Source organism: Tetranychus urticae, chromosome 1 (genome assembly GCF_039701765.1).
Source record: "Tetranychus urticae isolate SD_2017Ah chromosome 1, NJAU_TeUrti_SD_1.0, whole genome shotgun sequence".
Lineage (NCBI taxonomy): Eukaryota > Metazoa > Arthropoda > Arachnida > Trombidiformes > Tetranychidae > Tetranychus > Tetranychus urticae.
This window is the reverse complement of record NC_142958.1, coordinates 23,533,009-23,556,189: the sequence shown is the minus strand read 5'-3', so window position 1 is coordinate 23,556,189 and position 23,181 is coordinate 23,533,009. Positions and strand designations below refer to the sequence as shown.

The 23,181-nt window shown below is 31.5% G+C and overlaps 3 protein-coding genes and 1 long non-coding RNA gene across 4 annotated transcripts; 2 read left to right on the top strand and 2 right to left on the bottom strand.

Moving 5' to 3' along the window:
- Nucleotides 1–223: 223 nt before the first annotated feature.
- Nucleotides 224–10,353, top strand: LOC112538862 (uncharacterized). Its single transcript, XM_025160879.2, has 2 exons — nt 224–914; nt 8,941–10,353. The coding sequence occupies exons 1-2, from the start codon at nt 764–766 to the stop codon at nt 9,201–9,203; spliced, it is 414 nt and encodes a 137-aa protein (XP_025016647.1). The 5' UTR covers nt 224–763; the 3' UTR covers nt 9,204–10,353.
- Nucleotides 2,617–4,392, bottom strand: LOC107362697 (uncharacterized). The gene is made up of 2 exons (XR_001568737.3): nt 4,129–4,392; nt 2,617–4,038 (listed from the first exon to the last, which is right to left on the bottom strand). It is a non-coding gene; the product is annotated as an uncharacterized LOC107362697 (long non-coding RNA).
- Nucleotides 10,354–16,049: 5,696 nt separating the features above from the next.
- Nucleotides 16,050–18,024, top strand: LOC107362232 (mitochondrial glycine transporter). The gene is made up of 3 exons (XM_015929246.3): nt 16,050–16,422; nt 16,565–17,108; nt 17,230–18,024. Exons 2-3 carry the CDS (start codon nt 16,872–16,874, stop codon nt 17,866–17,868), a joined length of 876 nt encoding a protein of 291 aa, XP_015784732.1. The 5' UTR covers nt 16,050–16,422; nt 16,565–16,871; the 3' UTR covers nt 17,869–18,024.
- Nucleotides 18,025–18,669: 645 nt separating this feature from the next.
- On the bottom strand, nt 18,670–22,750 carry LOC107362673 (transcription elongation regulator 1). The gene is made up of 7 exons (XM_015929781.3): nt 22,395–22,750; nt 22,042–22,332; nt 21,739–21,973; nt 21,424–21,633; nt 21,201–21,339; nt 20,775–21,134; nt 18,670–20,068 (listed from the first exon to the last, which is right to left on the bottom strand). Exons 1-7 carry the CDS (start codon nt 22,663–22,665, stop codon nt 19,100–19,102), a joined length of 2,475 nt encoding a protein of 824 aa, XP_015785267.1. The 5' UTR covers nt 22,666–22,750; the 3' UTR covers nt 18,670–19,099.
- Nucleotides 22,751–23,181: the final 431 nt, after the last annotated feature.

The window sequence follows — 23,181 nt, the reverse complement described above, 5'->3', positions numbered from 1 at the left end:
AAAAGCAGGAAAAGAACAAGAAAAAAGCTAAACAATATGTATTAAGTAAATAGCTTATATTTGAACAAAAAAAAGGACTAAAAGTTGATAATTTTTACTCCCAGTCAACAGCGACATCTTTTGGTTTTCTTTTCAGGTTAATCAGTTTCTCCAACCATTTGCAGCCTTTAAACCTGTTTCCGAGTATTCTGATCATCATGATGGATTGAAGATGCAGGAGCAGACTCAGATTATTTACAATCATCTTTACATTCTGACAGAGTAATTTTATTTTTTGCTCAGCAAATAAAAATTTGTGCTTATTGTTTGAGCTCAATCTTACAGAATTGACGTTTCTTCTTCCGTCAGCAACAATTGAAGCTAAAGTTTGGCGAAAGAATAAAAAAACAACTTTTTTTGCTCAGTTTCACATTGTTTTCCTTTTCCTTTACAATACTAATTGTATTCAATTATTTAGCAACATTTAATATCTTCAATTGTTGCAGTTTGTTGACTTGAAAATAATAAGAGATAAAAGTTTTGGAAGAAGAAAAAGAAGAGAGAAAAAGAAAAGATAAATTCTGAACTTTCAAGTGTTCGAGATAAATAAAATCTCAAGTAACGTGATCAAAGTCAAGTTATTAAAAGTTGAACTCTTTACCATCATCTTCATCATCATTATCAGTGTGAAGAAACAATCAACTTTAATTTGGCCCAGTTTCGAGTGAACCTCCAATCAATCCTTTTTATCGTCAAATCACCAACGAATCATTATCGACTGGCAATGGCTACAAATGTTAGCTCAAGGCTTCAAACTTCAATAATGGCTTGTCCATTGGTTGGTCAATCTCGTCGTACAATTTTACTTTTAATTTTCACAATTATCTTAACAACTTTAATTGACAGTCAAGTTGATGCGTTTTATAACACAAATGGTAAGTTAACCAAATTGAACCAGAAAAATTTGCTTCTTCAAATCATATTTTAAGCTTTTCTCATTTCAATATTTTCCTGAGAAATTTATTCCTCCATTCATGATCAATAAATATTGTCAGGGAATTAAGTTAACAGCTATTATTGATCATCTTATTGTTGCCATCTAATCCCATAACAAATGTTGCATTAAGACTCAATCCGTTAAATCCGTTTCAAAGGTTTCCTTCAGCTAATTTGATCCATTACTTTGGTTTAATTTTACAAAACTGTAATTCATTTCATTTCAGTCAATCTATTCAATAATTTTCCAGGCCTTTGTTTTCATTGTCTTTTTGCTGGTCAATTTCAACTGGAAATGTCAATTGGATTGGCCTTTTTTGGTTTGAAATTTAATCAAAACTAGTCTATTGAATTGGTTTGAAGGAAATGGCAGAAAGAGCATTAAATTATGATTTAATTTAACCAAAAAGTAAATAGTTAAATGTTAAAGATTTATCGTATTTATCAATGGTAAACAAAATGAATGTTGACTTTTTTTTACTTTTCCAGGTAAATAACATTTACTCAATGTTCATTAAATATTAAGACTGACCAAATTGTTCAATCAATTTCATCTTATTTCTCTTATCATCATGACCATTATCAATATCATCACTTATCAGTCTCCATCAAAAGTCTCCGATAGAATCTGCAACACAATTTCCATCAAAATGTTCATATTTACAAATGTATTTCTGGTTCAACTAAATACACTTGTATTGCCAGGTTACACATTAATATTTAATTTGTTTTCCTCTTTCATTATTACTTCTTGATCAACTATAGATGGTTAATTTGAATATTGAAAGTGTTATAAATAGCGAGTAAATTAGAGTCAACATTAAATCAACTGTTAACATTTAGTTTTTTGAGTTTTTTTCAGAAATTTGTTTCTTGTTCATTCATTCATTCAATATGTTAACATATAATATGTTTGAACATTTTAACAACAATTTGTATTGTTGATACAAAAGGTTTATTTCAAAGTTTCACTTCAAATAAAAGTCATTTCAATTTTGAAAACATTATTTATTGAGTTTCCAATATTCTGGTTCATCTTATTGTAAAAATATCTTGACATTTTGTTTAAAGGTGTTCAGGTGAATGTTAACAATTAAATAAACGTTAAACTGGTTAGGAAGGTTGAAAAATATGGGAAAAAATTCAGGTAAATGTGATAGTGTTTTGGTAACACATTTGATTGAAAAAAAAGTCTCATCAAGATGCTACCAGGTTTGATACTCAATTTCAGTTTCTCAGCTTCTTTTGGACCAGATTTTGATCACATTTTGATCACAATTTGATCACTTTCAAATCACAGTTTGATCAAGATTTGATCACAAGCGAACAACAATTGAATTACAATTGAATCACATCTGAAATGAACTAAGATGTTGAATTTGAACAAAAAATATTTTCAATATTCTTTGGCTACTTCAGTATTGGAAAGACTAAACAACTTGTAAGGCCAAGACTTTTTCAATGCTTAACTCACTGTAACATTGATTAATGTAGCAATTAATTAACACTCCATGAATTATTAAGAAAAATTCAGCTGATTTCTTGACTTCAACCCTTATTGACTATAAGACAGCAAAAACGCAACAGCTAAACCCAAATTATTCAATCAGATATAAGTTTGAATAATTTGTACTTGGCTGGAAGAGAAGGCAATTTTAATATGATTTTGTATTTTGATCGTTGAAATTTAATTAAATTTTTATCCATAATATCTTGATAGTGTCTCAACTGTGGAGGTGTAATGCTGGAATCTTAACGATTAGCCAGTTAATTGAATGTTCAACTGATTATATAACTACAATTTAATGAATAATCAATGAGTTGACAGACTGAATGTTTGGTTAACCAGTTTTATTTGTTCATTTTTGGCTAACTTTTGATGTAACCTTTAATCTTTTAGACTAATCATCTTTTTATTGGATTAATTCAACTCTATCAACTTAAAACTCGTTGCTTAAACAATTAGCTTAAGTGATAAAGGATTAGTCAAGTTAATATTTAAATGGCAACACTTGAGTTGCTATTTTTAGATTAACTGATAAAGGTCAATGTAAATGTCTGGTACAATGATTCAATAAGCATCAACTAAACAAAAAGTAATCATAGTTATCCTGGATTTAAGAGAGGTTGAGTGAACATTCATGGATAAAAATGATGAGCTTTAACATTTTTCACTATTATTAACATTTTTATGATGACTTTTGACAAAGTTTCAATTGCTTCTTTGAGGGAAAAAGCAAATTGAAAGAATCAAAATTTTCATCTCATTTGACAGGGCAGTTTGTGAAAATTGTTGTCAATGTCATATTGTTGATGTTAAATCTGGTATCCTTTGCTTTACAAGCGACTCAGTTATTATCTTTACTTGTTAAATCAAAATACTCGCAACAAAATCTCTCTGTTTTTTAGATATAACAGATGAAATAACATTCCTTCCTATCCAATGTCCATGAATGCTCATGCAATTCAATTGATTCTCAACAGCTTCCTTTTGTATTTACCAACATATTATTTTTTGGGTATCACATTATTCTTGCTTCTTGCACTTTCTTTGCTTTTTGTTTTCACTTGGTCTCAACTTGAATCTTTACTTAAGCCTGAGTCCTAAACAGATTGAATTGACGTTTATATCAATAAACAGCAAACAGAAAGGTTGTTAAATGTGTTAACATTGTCTTCATTTGTTGATTCCAATCAAGAAGCAAAATGGACAAATCAAAAATGTTGCTAAAAAAAGGATCCAACTGCTCCAATTGTCATCCTTATCATCTTCTGGTTATTTATCCGTCGCCCTTTCAATAGCTTGTTCATTTCAAATTAATAAAAGAACAATAGTTGTTGAGACCATCAATTGATTAACTTAATTTGATTAACAAAGCAGTTAATTGAAGTAACCAGAGTGTCATTATATTGACTCCACATCAGTCTAATAAGCAGCAACAAAATATCAGACGAAACCAAAAACAGTCAGAAGATGAAAGCTTAAATAACAGGATTTTTGTAAAACTCAAGTATTGCATTCAATTTTTGTCTTGATAGGACCATCCAGTGTGTCATTATCACCTAATTTCAATTTAATTAAATGAATTGCACAATATTAATAATGTTATTGCTTATAATCAACTATTTATATTTGATTACAATCATAATTACCTCAATTTCAATGATTGTCACGTAACCAAATAGCCAACTCCATGTGTTTACCAAAGTAAACCTTGTCCTTTCACTTGGGTCAACTTTAATCCTCTATTAGACTCAATTACTTTAATTGTCCAATTGAAAATAATACAGACAAAAAATAAATTAAATGATTAAATTAATTGTAATCCAAGATATTGGGTAAACAGTTATCAATTATGAACAAAACAAAGCATTGAAAAAATGTTCCCTCTATAACAAAGCACTGTGTCAAACACATGCTAAAAATATTGGCGCATAAAAAGAAAGCATAAAAAGCATTAAAAGCAACTACAATCGATTGATTGATTCGCTTTCATTTTTATTGAATTCATTTCAAAATCAGGTTTCATTTTTTTCAGCTTTTCGCTTGTTGCTTACCTTTTAAGCTTATTTATCCATATTTATTTACCCTTTTTCATGTGTAGGTGAATAATCAATTTGATTGATATCTTGGTTTACCCTCTAAGACATTACAATGATTGATTAACCCAATCATAGTTTTTTGGTTCCTCCTGCAATTCCCATTCCAATTCTTGTTTACTCTTTTAGTTGATTATCAAAGATGACATTATGTGATCAAATTGTCAATATCCATGTAAATTGGCATCCAAAATAATCAATTGATACAATTTACATCAAGCAGAGCACAAAAAAATGATAAATGAGTTTTGTTTAATTGTGAAAAAATGGCCAAAAAGCTCAAAGTATAACATTCAGATTGAAATTTGTTAATTTATATGAAAAAATTATTAAATTGTCCGAGTGAAAGTGAAATCAAAAGCATAATTTGCTACTTTACTTTGAATCCAGTTGCCTTAATTTTACATTTGTGATTGGTTTTCAATGAAAATCAGATTCAGAAGCTAATGTTCAATAATGAAGGACAATTAGATGATCAAAAATCATCATCAACTTATATTTTAAACATAAGCTAATCAACTAATCGGCTATGAAACTCATTGGGAATTGAATGTTATCCTTTTAATAAAGTCAATGTTTTAGCTTATTACTGTTCAAATCAATACCATTAACTTAATCAAATTTTGAACAGTCAACAAGAGCAATGAAAAAATATGACAAAAATTGTGATGAGATGACTGGATGTCTGACAAATTATAACAACATTACGACTCTTTGTTTTTATTTTAGTGTCTCATCAATTTTATTAATAATCCATTAATTTCAATTTCCATCAATTAAATATCATGTAATATCAAACAAGATACAACTCGTAAATTGAATTATAATTAAACTAATGGTTATTAAATCCAAATATAAAAAGGGTTTAGTCAACAAAACGAGACACTTTTATGCAATTGATAAAGCTTTTTAGTCGCCTCATTATCATCAAATTTCTCAGGTTTCTCATTTTGTTTTCATTCATTATTATCATGAAATTTTCACTCTCCCTTTCAAACTGTTGAACCAATCAGATTTTTTCTGCAACCAAAAAAAATAGAAGCAAAAGACGATGAAAACCAATTTGATGAGCCAAGGTAATAAATTGCAAAACAAAAAGTTTCATGTTATCAAATTATCCTTATTCATCTTCAATCTTCAAAGTCTTCACAGCCATTTGAGCAAAAAATAAACAATCAAAAGCAAATAGGATAACTTTTACTCCAAGCTGGCTTCATATTTTCACTATCACTTCGTATAATCAGTTGAAACTATTTCACCTTCACATTCATCTTCCAATCTTCATCGAAATTCCAAGCTCCAAATTTGACCTTTCGTTTAATGAATCATTTATTAACATTTCAATGCTTTACCAATTGAACAAGTGATAAAATTTACTCCAAGAAGTTAGTCTAAAGATCAGATTGAATATGCACTGACTAAGTTGATCGTGATTCTTTATCCAACTCAATGTCCAGAAAATTTAATACTCGAGTTTCAATGTTTTCTAGATAATTGGTTTGTCCATTTTTGCATCTAAAATTGAACCAATTTTAGGACAAATGGCGAGAAGCTTTCAGCTGAAGTTTGCTTTCAGTTGAAAAACTAACTTATCACTCAAGATTAAGTACATGATTAACCCTGAATAACCTTGCAACTGGAACTCGTATTCATCTGATGCTAATTGAATAACACGTTGAGTGTTAAAATCCCTTTGAAGATGATCTTGTAACAAATTATACAACCTTAATCTTGATTATTTGTTATCTTTTTCAGTTCCCATTGCAACCTGAGAGCTGTTATATCATTCTTATTAGTCTTTATCAGTTTATTGTTTCCCTAATCTCATCTGAGATCACTTTTCCTGTTGACGTCTAAGCTTATTAAAGTGATATTCTTGTTGCAACTCTGATAGCCTTTTTATTGAATCATTTTTGGCCAACTTCACCTTTCGCATTATTATTACCACTATTATTTACCTTTATCTGCCATTTATTAGTTTCAATTGTTATCTTATAAAAATAATAAAACATTAACCTGGGAGTGATAAAAGGCTAATATTGGCTAAACAAGGCTCAAAGGTTCAACTGTTTAAACTGCCTTTTACTCAAATGAATGCTCTCAACATGATTCAGATTCATTTAGAAATTTTCACTTCTTTTCTTTATTACAATACCTTTTATCCTCATTTATCTCCTTTTCCTGAACTTATCCTTCACTCCTTCATCACCTTCATCAACCACGTAAACTAATCTCATGAGCATTTTGTGTGAAAAATTTCATCATTTGTATTCAATTAACTCGATCATCAAAAGAGCTAAGTATCAACGTCAGAAAAAAATCAGATAATTTAATTTCCATTCGAAATTCTCAAGTCAAGTGTTTAACTGTAATCGTCTTAGTTTCATCATTAATTGAACATTCCGATAACATGAAACCTCAACAAATGATATTAAACTGAACCAATTAAACTTGATTATCATAGTTATTGGAAAGTTATTAAAATGTTACTTTATATTCAAAAAGTGACGATGAGGAAGAAAAGGAAAATGATATTTTACTTATTTTCCTGAGTTTCCAATTTTTCCAATTCAATTGAGTTTAACTAACAAGTGATCAACCATGAAAAGGTCATGAACACGTTGAACCTTAATCTTTGGGAAACAGGAAAAATATCATCATTTCATGTCCATTCAGAGACAAGAATTTTATTTACTTGTTAAAGGAAGAAAAAAATTGAACAAATAAAAGGGAAAAAAAGATTTGATTCAATATTAAAATATGTAAATGCTCAGTGTTGCATGAAAATAATATGACATTGAAATAAGCTGCCGCAATGGAAGGTTTAAAATATTGAATTTCCTTATCTGTGAACTAAAACAAATTATCAAATGTGTGTAAATGCTCATTGATTATTGGTAACAATTGGTATGAAAATAACCCAAAATTGACTTGATTTAAATATATGAAAATAAAACTGAAATGGATTCAGTTGAAGGTGTTCAGGTGAAGGAGTAAATTAAGATATCAATATTTTATTAGGTTAAGATTTTGTCAGAAAATGTCAATTTTCAACTCATCAGAATACCTTTAGGGAAATCAGATCAATCTGAACATTAAGCTCATTTCTCGCCATTTGACTTGAAATTTCTCAAAATACAGTCTGAGAGGAAAAGATGTTCAACATTATTAGATTTTGAATTTCAAATTGTTAAAAAGCTAATCATTAAAAGTTATTCTTAAATGTATTCCATTCAGTAATGATCCAAAAAGGGAAATAAATTCTGAAGCTTCGTTTAGCAAAAGATCAATCCCAGCTTGGAGTGAAATTTTATGGCTCGGGCTTGAAGCTGATAAATGTATTTATCAGCTTTGCTATAGTTTGGATGATAAGATGAAGGTTTTTTTCATTTCTTGTTTGCAAGGAAATTGTAATGAAAAAGTTTCCTTTTTTTGGCCTTTTCATTGATTAAATTGTTGGTCAAATAAAACTTTCAATTAAGTTATCAATTTACCTTCCAAAATTCAAGACAATCTGAAGTTGGACATTTTTGTCATGACAAGCTTTTCACAGATGCTTCATTTCATCCAAAGTTATTTTTGTGTTAACAATTTTACTTTTGATGAAATACTTATTACAGTTATTGTATTTAATAAAATGGACTTTCCTGTTTTTATTATTGTATATTTTTTTGCTATTGTATTGAATGGGTTTTGGGTTTGTGTTGATAAATGATTTAAATCAAATTTAGTTTCAAATTTTATTTTACTTGTTGATTGCTGTTGCTGTAAGCTTGATTAGGAATTGTAAATCGTATTAGCCATTAGCTTTCACATTGTATTACTATTAACATTAAGCAAAGCTAGTGACTAAAAATAATCGGAAGTCTATACATGAGAGAAACTGAATTATCAATCAAATTTGTTGTTTTCTGGTGTAACGTTTCCTGGTTAATCTTGAAATTGTTGAAAGGTTATTATTATTAGCAGGGGAAAACGAAGCTAATAAATATTATTGTCGATAACAATGTCTACCACCTTTTTTTGGATGTGAAGTTTATTATCATTTATTTTCATGTTTATCATCGAGTGTTTTGTTCCCATTCAATCATATTTAAGATATTTTAAGATGACATCTAATATTGCTTTGTTAAATATGAAACGGTAACCTTTTATAAATAAAGAGCATTTATGGATTAATGTACGCTAATTCAATAGTTAATGGGAATCGCCATTATTATTGATTAATGCATTTCAATTTTAGCGCCTACAAAATGTCAGCCAATCATGCAATCTCGTAAAAGCGGCAAATCTTTCAACTGCTGATATATTTTTAATCTGTTTATTGCGTTTCTTTTTTTTGTTTCTTGCTAATTAATTATCTAGATCCAGAAGGCTTTGATGATTACATCCTTAACAACTTACAGTTGGCTGAAAGTGAGGCCAATTTCATGGAAAACAATCTTCCCATTGTAAAGACGCCATCAGGATCAGTTGTCACCATGAAAAGGTCGTGTATAAGAAGATCTGGAATTTGTGATGCTCGTCCATCTGATTGCTGTTTAAATTCAGTTTGCCGGTGTAATTTGTGGGGTGCTAATTGTCGCTGTCAGAGGATGGGATTGTTTCAAAGGCTTGGAAGAAAGTGAAGACCATTTGGTCAACCCAAAAGACGAACCCAAAAGAACCCTAAAATTAAATCTACTCCTTTACCAGCTTCCAAACGTTTCTCCTTTGTTTCAATAGTCACCTCGTCTTTGGATTTATGTTGTGTATGATTATGATTGTCAGAGTTGTCTACAATTAACTTATTGAAACTCATTTACACACTGATACACATTGAATGATGAAAAATGATTTGAGACAGTTTCAGTTTCATTATAAGCCAATCCAATCTGAAATACAACTACAGCAACAAAGTACAGAAAATGATTATTCAACCATTTTTAATGGTTAACCAAGTCAATTGTTGAACCATTTATATATTATATTTCCTGATCTTATACAATGCATTTTAATTAAGGCAATCAAAGCGTTTACAGTGGAAAGGTAAAAGGTGAAAGGTGAAAAGTGAAAATTAGAAATTTTGTCTCAAATCAATTTACCTTCAGTTTTGTGGCAGTTTAAATTGCAGTTTGAGTAACAGCCATGAATCAAATCAACTTTGTAAAATTGTCTTCCGTGAATGTGATTAAGTCTTGCTCTTTCTTTCATCCTCATCAACACCATCTTCATCTGCTTCATCATCCCTCTCTTCAAGCTAATGGAAGAGGAGTTTTGTTTCTTTCAAAAAGATGCATAATCATATAAAGTTGCCATTTAATCATGTCTTTCAACATTCCTAACATATCTTTTCATTTCATGATTTTGCTTCTTCTGTTCTCTTTTTGTAACAATTTTCTTCACTTCTCTTCTTCATCCATTCCTCTTCCATTTCACTTGTGACACTTTTCATCTTCATCATCTTGATGCAAGACTTTTCATCACTTGTCATAAACAATATCCACTGCTTTGACTCCTTTTTATCCCTACTTTTGTTTCTCACAAGACAAGCTTCCTCCATTTTACCCATTATAAACTGTTATTACTGACAGAACAATTAATTTTAGAATCAAAATCTAATTTCAACATAATTATGGTTAAAAAATGAATGTATAAATTGTTGTTAACCTTTCCAACCATAAAAATTGTCCTTTTTGGTTGTCAATGAACAAATAAACTGGTAGTTAACAATGTATTATTAACAACATAATTAGATAGATATCAAGAAAACAAAATAAAAGTTAATCTAACAATCAATTTAACAATACTTGGTTTCATCCTTAATTAAACAATTGGACAACCTAGGGATTGGGAATTTAGCCCAATTGTTGGATTTGGGTTTCTCGGTATTCAACCTCAATATTGTGATACAATTTTAAGCTGGTAAGCTTTTTAATGTTGAAATCTTTTGATTGATCACAATTTGATTGCGAACATGTTTAACATGAAATAAATGTGTGTTTGTGGTGAAAAGAATAACAATGAGAATCTGAGATAATTCATCTCATAACGGGATTAAGATTTTCGTTGCTTAAGTGAGTGATTGATTTAAAATGGCATCTTGTTCATTAATCTTGTCATGTTTGATTGAATCTTTAAATCGGGTTACTTTTTAAGGGAAGAAAAAATAATGAATAAATTGTTAACCAGAGAACAATTTATCTCCAAACTTGATTCCACGAGTCTTCAACTAAATCATCAATTGAACCAAAATCATTTTTCTTTGACCAAGCGGCCGATAATGAAGATGATCCAATCCAATCACCCCAAAGTGATTTATGGTCTAATGATATCTCAGGTTCCCCATGAAGGTGGTGATGATTGTCCTCCCAAGTATGTGCTGACAACAAGGAATCGTGTTTATCCAAGTGTGTTAATACAGGTTCAGCTTTATCCCAATTGAGAAGGTCCAATGAATGATGATCAATGTGAGGGTGAGGTGCATGATGAGCATGTGAATGGTGAGGTGAATGATGAGGTGGATGGTGTGGTGGATGGTGTGGTAAGTGATGAGAATGGTGAAGATGGTGTCCATGTTTGACATGGTGATGATGACCATGGTCATGGCCATGATTGTTATGACCTAAAGTATGATGAACCCACGAGGAAGTGTGAGGCCAATTGGTTAACGGCCAATTTGAATGGTAAGAAGGAACCTTGATAGGAACAATCACAGGCTTCCATGGACCATGTGACTTCCAGCTGTCTCCCCCGCAACAACCGCCACCTCCAGTTACAATTATGTTACTTCCTTTGCCTTTTTTACCACCTTTAGTAATAATTATGTTTCCCTTGCCACCACCACAACCACCGGACCAACCATGGCCACAGCCACCCGAATCACTGATAACAACATTGGTTCCTCCATATTTTTTGCCATCAAGTAGGTGGACGAGTAAACTGATGAGTATAAAACAGGATAACATCATTGTATAAAATATTTTAACGTTGGTCAACGATTACTGATTGATTTATAGAGTATATATTCTAGTTAACTAGACGAGGGAACATTTAAATTCATCACAATTTAAAAAATAGATTCAATTACTTTGATTGATTGGAAAGTAGATCAAGACAGAGGCTGGTTCAACTTGGCTGTTGAAAGATCGGGACAAAAGTGAAAGCACATTTACTTGATCCAAGTTGCTGCTTATTTTCACTTTATTTTGATATTAACTTAACTCCTTTTGAATTTGGCTAATCCACATATTGGCTGATTAACTTATTGTTCATTTTACTACGATCAGGTTAATGTTTTTTTCCTATTGTCAATGATCATCGGATGAAATCGTTTTCTGGTTAAATTACTTGTTAACAATTGATTTGCGATTGATGGTTGTTTCATATTTGAAATAACTCGTTTCAACGCAAACATTTCTGTTTACAACAAGTTAATCTTTTTAATGTTTAAACATGAACAATTGACTTTCATAATATCCATTAAATGGTCTACTTAATAAACATTTTTACTTCACAATCTGAATTTCTAAGATATTTGGATCATTAAATATGAAATTGTAATCACAAACTCTAGGCCATGTGAGAATTAGATTAAATTAACCCGGAAGAATCAATCAACTATTCATTTAACTTCAACTACTCATCGAAATGGAACAAATCTGGAATAAACTTAGTGGAAAGTGATTTACGATCGCAATAGTCTAATGTCGATCAATTAGTAAGGGAATTTTCAATGCTCATTGATAAATTGTTTACATAGCAAGTAATTAAATTCAGCTGAAACTAAAACTTAAATTTTTGAACAAAACCGCACGAAAACTGTTCAACAAAAACCAAGTTGAGCAAAATTAGCATCAGTTGTTAAGTTAGCTTTGAAACTTCTTCTCACCTTTTCCTACGAAGTTAATTTTCAATAATTTACTTTTATTGTAATAGACTAATTGAACAGAAATTTCAATTATCATGCTTTATCATGGTAAAACTGGTTGTTACTAAAGAGACACAATTAACACAATTATGCACAAATTTACATTAATTTTACATAAATTGGCACGAATGGACAAAAACGGGTGAAACTTAGTTTCTTTCAAATTTAGACCCTGTTAGTTTGTAGGGATATGAACACTGAACCCATTGGTGCTATTAAATAATTCATCCGATGAACGGTTTACGAGAAAATCTAGCTCAAAGTTGAAACTTCGATCGCCTTTTGTAAAATTATGGAAGCAGACTTTTTTATGAAACTCATTTAACTGGTCTAAATTTTGGTGACCAACCATAAAATGGTCTATCTTTGAGAAATAGGACTTTTCTTTTTCTGTGTGCCAGAAAAGTTCGATTTTGAGTTAAAGCGACTTATTTCTGTGATCGTATGAGTTGGGAATCTGAAACTTATGAATTGTCCATAAAATTTGTTGGCTCACATCAGCGATTAAATAATTTGGTACAATTTGACAACGGTTGTCTTCATTTAGGCCATTGACACTAAAACTTTGAAACTCAATAATTCGAGAATGGCATCATTTACAATCATCATTCTTTCACCAACGCATTTCTTTCACTAATTAATAGTTTGATTCACTTCAATTACTTTTCATTAGCGCTTTTGAGTCTTGATTTAGTGGTTTAAAGGTACAAGTAACAACTTATTAAACAAAACAAACTCATTTAACACATATCTTGGTAAATAAACCACTTTTCTGGTTGAACTTGCATTTTCTGGCAAAATGAAATGTAAAAATTACTGCAAAAGGCTCAAAAATTTGAGTAAAGAGTTGGAACTGAGTAAGTTTGTAGGGACATGAAAACTGATCCCATCGGTGCTATTAAATAATTCATCCGATGAACGGTTTACGAGAAAATCTAGCTCAAAGTTGAAACTTCGATCGACTTTTCTTCCGTTATGGAAGCAGATTTTTTGATGAAACTTATTTAACTGTTCTAAATTTTGATGATCAACCATAAAATGGTCTTATTTTGAGAAATTGGACTTTTCTTTTTCTGCAAAACAGATTAGTTCGATTTTGAGTTAAAGCGATTTATTTCTGTGGGCTTTTTAGTTAAAGACTTGAAACTTATTAATTGTTCATAAAAATTGTTGCCTTTCATCAGGTATTAAATAATTTTAACAATATGACAACGGTTCTCTTGATTTAGGCCATTAGCTTTAAAACTTTGAGACTCAATAACTCGAGAATGGCATCATTTACAATCATCATTCTTTCACCAATTTGGTCCTTTAGTAATTAATTGTTTGATTCAATTCAATAACTTTTCATTAGCGCTTTTGGGTCTTGATTTTTGTGGTTTAAAGGTACAAGTAACAACTTATTCAACCAACTAAACTCATTTTAACACATATCTTGGTAAATAAACCACTTTTCTGGTTGAACTTGCATTTTCTGGTAAAATGAAATATAAAAATTACTGCAAAAGGCGCGAACATTTGAGTAAAGAGTTGAGACTCGGTAAGTTTGTAGGGACATTAAAACTGAACCCATTGGTGCTATTAAAAAATTCATCAGATGGACGGTTTTCTAGAAAATTCAGGTCAAAGTTTAAACTTCGATCGACTTTTCTTCAGCTATGGAACCAGATTTTTTCATATAACTTTCTTTCACTTAATTAACTTTTGATGAGCAACCAGAAACTGCACTCATTTTGAGAGATAAAATTTCCTGTTTTGTGTACAAAAGGTTAGTTCGATTTTCAATTAAACCGACCTCTTCTTGTGTCCCTAAAAGTTAGAGAGTTGAAAATTATGATTTGTCCATAAAAATTGTTGTTACACATCATGCATCAAATCTCTTTTTCAATTTATTAACAGTTCTCTTGATATTGGCCATCGGACTAAAAACTTTGAGTCTCAATATTTCGAAAATGATGTCATCTACAGTCACCATTCTTTGACCCAACACTAGACTTCATTATTAACTATAATATATTGAAACATCAAATCATTCAAAATCCAACAGAAAGAGTTATACCATTATAATAATTATGTTATCAGATTTGAGACTTGATTTATAAAGCTAAACACAAATTTTATTCATCAGAAGAATCTTCATTATTAAATGAATCAGCTCGGACTTTATTCGGTATTCAGTCACACACTGTTATAGCCGATAATGCAATCTAATGTTAGATAAAAGAAAAATGACTGTAGGTGATGCCATTCTCGAATTATTGATGCTCAAAGTTTTAAGGCCAATGGCCAAAATCAAGAGAACCGTTGTTAAATTGTTAAAAGTATTTAATCCCTGATGAAAGCCATCAATTTTTACAGAAAATTAATAAGTTTTGGATCTCTAACTGAAACGGCCACAGAAATAAATCGCTTTAACTCAAAATCGAACTAATCTGTTTCACAGAAAAACCAAAGTCCCATTTCTCAAAATTAGACCATTTTATTGTTGATCATTAAAATTTAGACCAGTAAAATGAGTTTCATAAAAAAATCTGGTTCCATAGCTGAAGAAAAGTCGATCGAAGTTTCAACTTTGACCTGGATTTTCTAGAAAACCGTACATCGGATGAATTATTTAATAGCACCAATGGGTTAAGTTTTAATGTCCCTACAAACTTACTTAGTTCCAACTCTTTACTCAAATTTTTGAGCCTTTTGCAGTAATTTTTACATTTCATTTTGCCAGAAAATGCAAGTTTAACCAGAAAAGTGGTTTATTTACCAAGATATGTGTTAAAATGAGTTTTTTTGTTTAATAAGCTGTTGCTTGTACCTTTAAACCACAAAAATCAAGACCCAAAAGCGCTAATGAAAAGTTATTGAATTGAATCAAACAATTAATTACTAAAGGACCAAATTGGTGAAAGAATGATGATTGTAAATGATGCCATTCTCGAGTTATTGAGTCTCAAAGTTTTAAAGCTAATGGCCTAAATCAAGAGAACCGTTGTCATATTGTTAAAATTATTTAATACCTGATGAAAGGCAACAATTTTTATGAACAATTAATAAGTTTCAAGTCTTTAACTAAAAAGCCCACAGAAATAAATCGCTTTAACTCAAAATCGAACTAATCTGTTTTGCAGAAAAAGAAAAGTCCATTTTCTCAAAATAAGTGTATTTTCTGGTTGATCATCAAAAGTTATGTCAGTGCGATGAGTTTCATCAGCAGTTCTGCTTTTATAGCTGACAAAAAGGCGATCGAAGTTACAACTTTGACCTGGATTCCCTCGAAAACTGTGGATCAGAGAAATTCTGAAATCACACAAATGCATTCAGTGTTGATATCCTTACAAACTAACGGAGTGAGAATTGCATGGAATTAATTTTTACCCGTTCTTTGCCCATTTGTGTCAATCCATGTATAATTGTGTTAATTGTGTCTTTTCAGTATTAATAACAACTTGGTAACTGGCAGCTTACCTTCAACGCTACAAGTTAATATTTATATCTCAATAGATGGCTCTGCAACTCGCACTGGTTCGAATCAAGGATTGCTAAATTGCATCTTATATCATATATTTTCGAGTTTATATTTCTCTTGATAATTAACTGTTGAAATAGTTAGTTAAGTATGGACTGACAGACTTTTTTATTGATTCAGCAATCAAAATATTTTTATGAATATGACAGTGAGAGCAAAAATATAAGCCTAGTTATTGGAAAAGAGAGAGTTTGCATGAATGAAAGTCAAAAAAGGGTCTCTCCAACCTCAACCTGTTCCAATGCTACAACCAATTTGTCTACATTACCAGCTGGTTCAATGGTTTATTGTTTATCTTATTATGCACCAGGAAACTAATCTAGTTTTGATATAATCAAGGTCTAATTAGTAATTGCAGTGAGACTAAAAATATGGTAATTAAACCGCTGATTAGTCTAATTATTGATAAAAGCAGGTAAGATTTTCTCTTTATTTGATAAACAAGTAAATTGTACTTTGAATTGTTCTTTATTAACTGAATTCATAATTCATTGTGAATAGGAAATTTCAAGGGTATCAGAATTTATGTGTTTCCTAATCCTATATTCTTTCCTTAGGTCTCTACAAGAAAACCCCAAAGTCTAAGAACTTTAAAAAAGATTTTCTCGGGAACCATTGCCTGCAGTCAGAAAGATGCCTCTCTCACCAAAACAGCTTACCATAATGTTTTTGGAAACGTTTCCTTTTTCAACCAATTGAAAAATAATCATTGAAATTTGAGTTATCGTCGTTATTAAATCATTTTGACCTTCTCATCTATCAATGTTAGTTGCTTGGAGATTCATCTAATTCAATTCCTGCCTTGATTTGGTTCCAATTCGTTACCACTTGTTACCCGGCTAAAGAAACTTTCATTTTGACAACATGTCTGTTTTGGAAATACGAAATCCCACCATTCGATCATTTGTTTATGGATCTTTAAGCGGAACGTGTTCAACTTTATTGTTCCAGCCCTTGGATTTGGTTAAGACTCGAATGCAGAGTCAATCGTCAATTGTTTTAAATCAACATGGAAAAACAAAAAAACTAGGAATGTTTCAAGTGATGGTCCAAGTTGTCAAGAAAGAAAGGTTACCTGGTCTATGGAAAGGAACTATCCCGGTATGTATCAATTTTTTAAAATTTTGTGTATAATTATTTATAGTTATCATGAACTGATGAGATTCTTAATAATCTTGTCAAGTGAAGCAACATATTAAATTCTATCTTATTCCTTTTCCAGTCACTAATCCGATGTGTACCAGGTGTTGGTATATATTTTGGAACTCTAGATTACTTATCAATTAAACTTTTAAAAAATCCTAAGCAGCCGAAACCTATTGAAGCCATGCTGTTGGGATTCACAGCTCGCACTGTGACTGTTATAACTCTTTTACCAGTGACTGTTATAAAAACTCGATATGAAAGTGGACTATTTTCTTATGCCAATGTTTGGATTGCAATTCAAAATATTTACCAAAGTGAAGGATTCAAAGGATCATTTCGTGGCTTATTACCAACCCTTTTTCGTGATGTTCCATTCTCGGGGTTATATTATCTATGTTATTCGCAATTAAAACAAACATTGGTTAATGGTAAACAAAATTCCCCTGAATTATTGCCTCGTTCTTTTAAAACTTTCGTCTGTGGATTGATTGCTGGTTTATTTGCTTCTACTGTCACCCATCCTGCAGATGTCGTTAAAACCCGAATTCAAATTGAACCTCAAAGATATTTTAGTATAAGTCAAACAATCAAGATTATTTATAAAGACGGTGACGTATTTCGAGGCCTTACTCCTAGAATTATCAGAAGAACTCTCATGACTGCCCTTACATGGACTATATTTGAATTTCTAATTCAAAGATCTGATAAAAACTAAATGTCATTTATTAATAATACAAATATCATTATCACGAACAAAGGACCATTCCATCATAGGCTTTTATAGTCTTGAATGTGCCATTTTTTAAATGTTTGTAAAGTCTAACAAAAACGAGCTTTCATTAAATTAAACAATAAATTTTATAAATCGCGTGATTTATTCAAGTGTAAAGATTTAATTGCTTGTATCGAATTACATAGCTTGATTAATATCGCAAGCTAAAGCAAAAAAATTCTGTGAATTGTAACTGTGAGTGGAAAAATCGGGAAATGAAAAAGATGGATGCAAAATGCTATGTTATTTATAATCAGCTAATTTATCAAGATCTGTTAATCTTTTATATCATGAACAGAAGTGGATAAGTTTTAATTGCTCCATGAAAATTGTGTTAACCATAATGTTTGATAACAATTCCAAGTCACTTTCTAACCTTTTGTGAAGTCCAAGGATACGAATAAACGTGTAACAAATAGACAGTCCAAAGAAAATCCAACGTAGAGTTGTCAATGGGCTGCTTACTACTCTGGATGGACGTGCGTCTAAAACTTGTTTTGGATCAACAAACCACATCAAATTTTGATCCATATATTTTCAGCGAAGCTCTCGTCGGGACTTGCTACTTAAACGAGTGAAATAGTTCATTCAAGAATCTGATAAAAACTAAACATCACATGACATAGGTATCAAGGTCATTTATCGAAGGGTCATTTCATCATGTAACTTTTATAGTATTCAATGTTCTATTCTCTTAATGTTTGTCACATCGTGTCGCGTCGAACAAAAATGAACACAATAAACTTGATGAATCATGTGATTTATTCAAACGTACAAGTCTTATTGCTTGTCTCAAATTACATTTACAAAATTTGATTGAGAAGGCAAGCTAAAGCAAAAAATTCTGTAAATTGTAACAGTGAGTGAAAAAAATAGGAGATGGGAGAAAAGGGATGAAAAATGTTTTGGTAGGAGTCATAAATAGCTAATATAACTTAAAGACTATTTGTATAGTTGCTGGAACCACTAGATTAGCATTGTGTTTATAAATTTGGATGAAGCATAATCCAATGGCGTATTTCAAATATTGAAATGAGAAAGAGCAGGACGTTAAACTTTCAAATTAGATGAAAGTGAAAAAGTGAAGAAATGACAAGATAAATGTTAATTCGATCATAAAGAACATTCCGTTGGTTGTATATGTAGTATTTGAATCACTAAATTGGTCAAATCATTATTTTGTTGGCCGTCGAACAGGTTCAGAGGCAGTTGGAGGAGGAGGAGGCCCTTTCCGATCCAACTCGTCAATGTAAGACATAAGGAGATGACGTCTTTCGTCTTCAATACAGTCCAAAATAAGATATCGTTTATCATTCTGGAGTATGGCAACAATATCTTGTAGATGTTGTTCTGAGTCTTCAATCATTTTCTTGGATTTATAAGTTATTATTTTGGTCTCTTTTAATAATTCTCTAAATTGGTTTTTGGCCAAAGTCAATTTGTCTTTCATGTACTCTTTGAATTCTCGCTCACATTTTCTGTCACTAGAAGAAAATTTGATGTATCTGGGATCATCTTTAATGGATCGTCGAATATCTCTCCATGTTGAGGTCAATGTTATTTCCCGCACTTCGTCTAAAAGCTCACGGAATTTTTCTCGCTTCTTTTTATAAAGGTTGTCAATATGATCATTGAAAAGTTTTTCTTTCTCATCACGATCTAAAGAATCGACCAAATCCCAACGATGATCTTTCTTCAACATTTTTTTACCTTCTCTCCAAGAAACATCAGGATTGCGGATGAGATCGGCCAAAAGAGCATTAAAATGTTCCACAGCTTCGGCATGCTTATGCTGTTCCCGTTCCTTGTCTCTTTCTCGTAGATGAGTTGAAAGTTCACGAGCAACTTCCTTTTCACGTTCTCGTAAACTAGCTTCGATGGCTTCTTGCTTTTCTTTTTCTCTAGCATCTTTGCCATCGACATTTTCATCCTTACGATCACCTCCAGAGCCACCGTCATTTCCATCATTTCGATGTGATGAAAGACCACTGACATAGCTTTTAAAGGTATCTTCCCGAGCACTGCTGCTGTCCAGCGCTTTATAACGAGGATCATCTCGGATCTTTTCTTTAACATCAAACCACTTGGAGTACCGGTCCAAGTTTTTCTGCTCTTTTAAAAGCTCAATAAAACCTTGTTTGGCCTAAAATAAAATGATCAAGAAACACATGAAAAGATTAAAAATAAGCATTAGAAATACGAAATACTAAAAATAAAGTAAACTCATGAACTTAAAGCTAATTCGCTTTTCGATGTAAACGTCAGAGGATCCTTATAACAAGACAAAGAGATCAAAGTTCGAATTTTACTTTGCAACCTTCATTCAAAGAAGACCAAGATCTGAATTGGAGTATTGTTTGTTAATAACACATCAAGAATAACCCAATCAATCTAATATTATTCAAAGATAAGAAAGTTTTGTTCTCTTCTAGAAAGAGAGAGAGAGAAGAACAGTGAAATCCAGAAAATGAATCAAAGATCAAAGAAATAAAGAAATGAACAAAAATATTAAGCTAATTACTGTCCAAAAATGGTTTGGCTTAGGGTATCAATGCTCCATGAAGTCATTTGAAGTCTCTTTTCCCTTGGAGAGTTTACCTTAGCTGTGAAATGTTAAATTTTGCTGTGAATTAAATTATGAATTAGCTGAGATAAAATTAATATCATTTTAAAATGATACTTGATTCGTTAAAGAATGATTAGAGTGCATAATTATTAAACATGGTTGAATTTTTTGAAAGAAAAAGGGAAAGAAATTCATTATTAATTAGTAACAGAGATGTTGATGCCGATGAAGAAATTTTGAGCTGTAAATAAAACAGATTGGTAAAAAAAGAAACTACAATTACCTTTTCTCGTTGGGCGGCTTTTTCCTCCTTCTCTTTGCGTCTCAATTCAGAAATATAATCGTTAAAAAGATTCTCACGATCTTTTTGTTTGTCAATAGCCCTGTATCGCTCATCCTTAGAATATTTGTGAGCAAAATCATGGAAGCTTGTTTTGTAAGTAACATTAGCTTCTTCCAGTAATTTTCTAAACTCATCTCTCTGTTGTTTAATCCTTTGACGCTTTTCCCGACGTTCTTCTTCAGCCTTTTCCTTAACATACTTATCAAATACTTGCTTTCTCTCCTTCGATGTTAGCAATAGATATCTCGAATCAAATACGATCTTTTGTAACTCTTTTTCCCACGTCGAGAAAGCTGAAACCTGGAAGCAATAATGTAAGATAAGGATCAAAACGATGCAAAGATCAATTCAACAATTGCGATTTACCTCCTTTTCAACCAACATAGCTCTAAACATTTGAGTCCGTTCTTCTAAGGGAATGGTTTCTCGTTGTTTTGCAGCGATTATTTGTATATCGGTGGATGGATCTTTTTTGTTTTCCTTTTCCATTTCCTCATCAGCTTTCCTGAATAAACCAAAAAATTCTGTTTACATTCATCTGCATAAAGATAACATACATCATATGTATAAATAATGAAAATAGCCTTACTTTTGTTTCTTGACGACTTTCTCTTCTTCATTTTCAGCCGGACGTTTCTCCTGTGGAGGAGAAGCCGATGGATCATCGGGTTTAGGTGGTGCTTTAACCAATTTGTCTACTTCCGGCCTGTTTTTGAGATCAGGTGGTCTTTCCCAGACTGACGTTTTGGTACTAGGATTATAAAAGAATACTTTGTTATCACCAGTCCAAACGACGCACCTAAAAAAACATTGAAATATTAGATTTAGCACAAAATTTGCATTTAATAGGTATTTGCATTTAATCTTCAGCTAATTCTAGCAAATTCATCAAGTTACAACTTACCAAGGAGTTCCAGAGACAGGTGTACTCGAAATAGGTTTCGATTTATCTCTGGGCTGTTCAGGCTTTTTCACCGCAGCGTTATCCTCTGAAAGTTTTTCCTCATTGGAAGCGACATTGGCATCAGAGCTTCCTTCAGATCTTACCTCACTGTTTTTATTTGACTGATTCACTAGATTAGCTTGATTTGCTTTGGCTGCTAGCTCTTCTTGTTGCGCTTTCACCTTATTGATCGCTTCTGTAGATATGAAAAAAATGGTTAAGTATTGTTGTTAAAATAATCCTTGGTTTGAATAACTCGAGTACCTTCGAGGTCTTCAAGAGCTTTAGGTTTATCCCAGACTGATTGCTTTGTTTTCGAGCTAAAATAGTATGGTTTGCCTTCTGGAGTTTTATATTCCGTCCACTCTGAAGCAGCAAGTCGTATCTCAGGATCTACTTGTAACACCAGACCTTGCCCAGTTGGGTCAATAATGACGACATCAGAACTTCCATCTGATCTTACCTCACTGTTTTTGTTTGTCTGATTTTCTAAATTTGCTTGACTTGCTTTAGCTGCCAATTCTTCTTGTTGCGCTTTCACTTTATTAATCGCATCTAAAAATGCAAAACAAAAGAGTTAGAAGATATATCTTGGTAAGCTTCAAGAATCCAAATACCTTCGAGATCACTAAGAGCTTTAGGTTTGTCCCAGACTGATTGTTTAGTTTTCGAGCTAAAATAGTATGGTTTGCCTTCTGGAGTTTTATATTCAGTCCACTCTGCTGCAGCAAGCCGTATCTCAGGATCTACTTGTAACATCAGATTTTGTCTAGCTGGATCAAAATTAGCAACATTACCTAACATTGGATGTGCCCAAAGCGCAGCTTGAGCAGGGTTCAGGGCAACAGATGGTGGAACACTAAATGGAGGAAAATTTGATAGCAACATAATTTCAACTAATTAAGAGTTAAATATACAAAAGTATCAATGAAACCAATGAAGTCAATAAAATGAATTAAACCATGCCACACCCTAAGATGAGGACAAAGAAAATCTAAAGATCAGACATCTAGGGACAAGATCCAGGAAGTAATACATAAATAAAACCTTGACCGCGCTTTTTAAATTTAAAGTCTCGTTAGATTTAAGAGTTTTAAATGTAATCTTTAATCAAGTTATCAGAGAAATAATAAAACAGCATTTAATTAAATCAATTAAATCATTAATTTCTCATTCCTTAAGATCAAAATCACATTTAATTTCAAACTAAAAATTTTTTAGCAGATGGCGATGACAAAAAATTGGATCATTCGATTGGTCTGATTGAACTTTATTTAGCGTTGACAATTTAATACCTGACTTCCAATCTCTTGTGATTTATAAACTCTTCAATTGAATCAAATCACATTTCTCTTGATTGATTATCAATAATGTGCTTTGTATGTCTTTCCTTTAATTTCATGG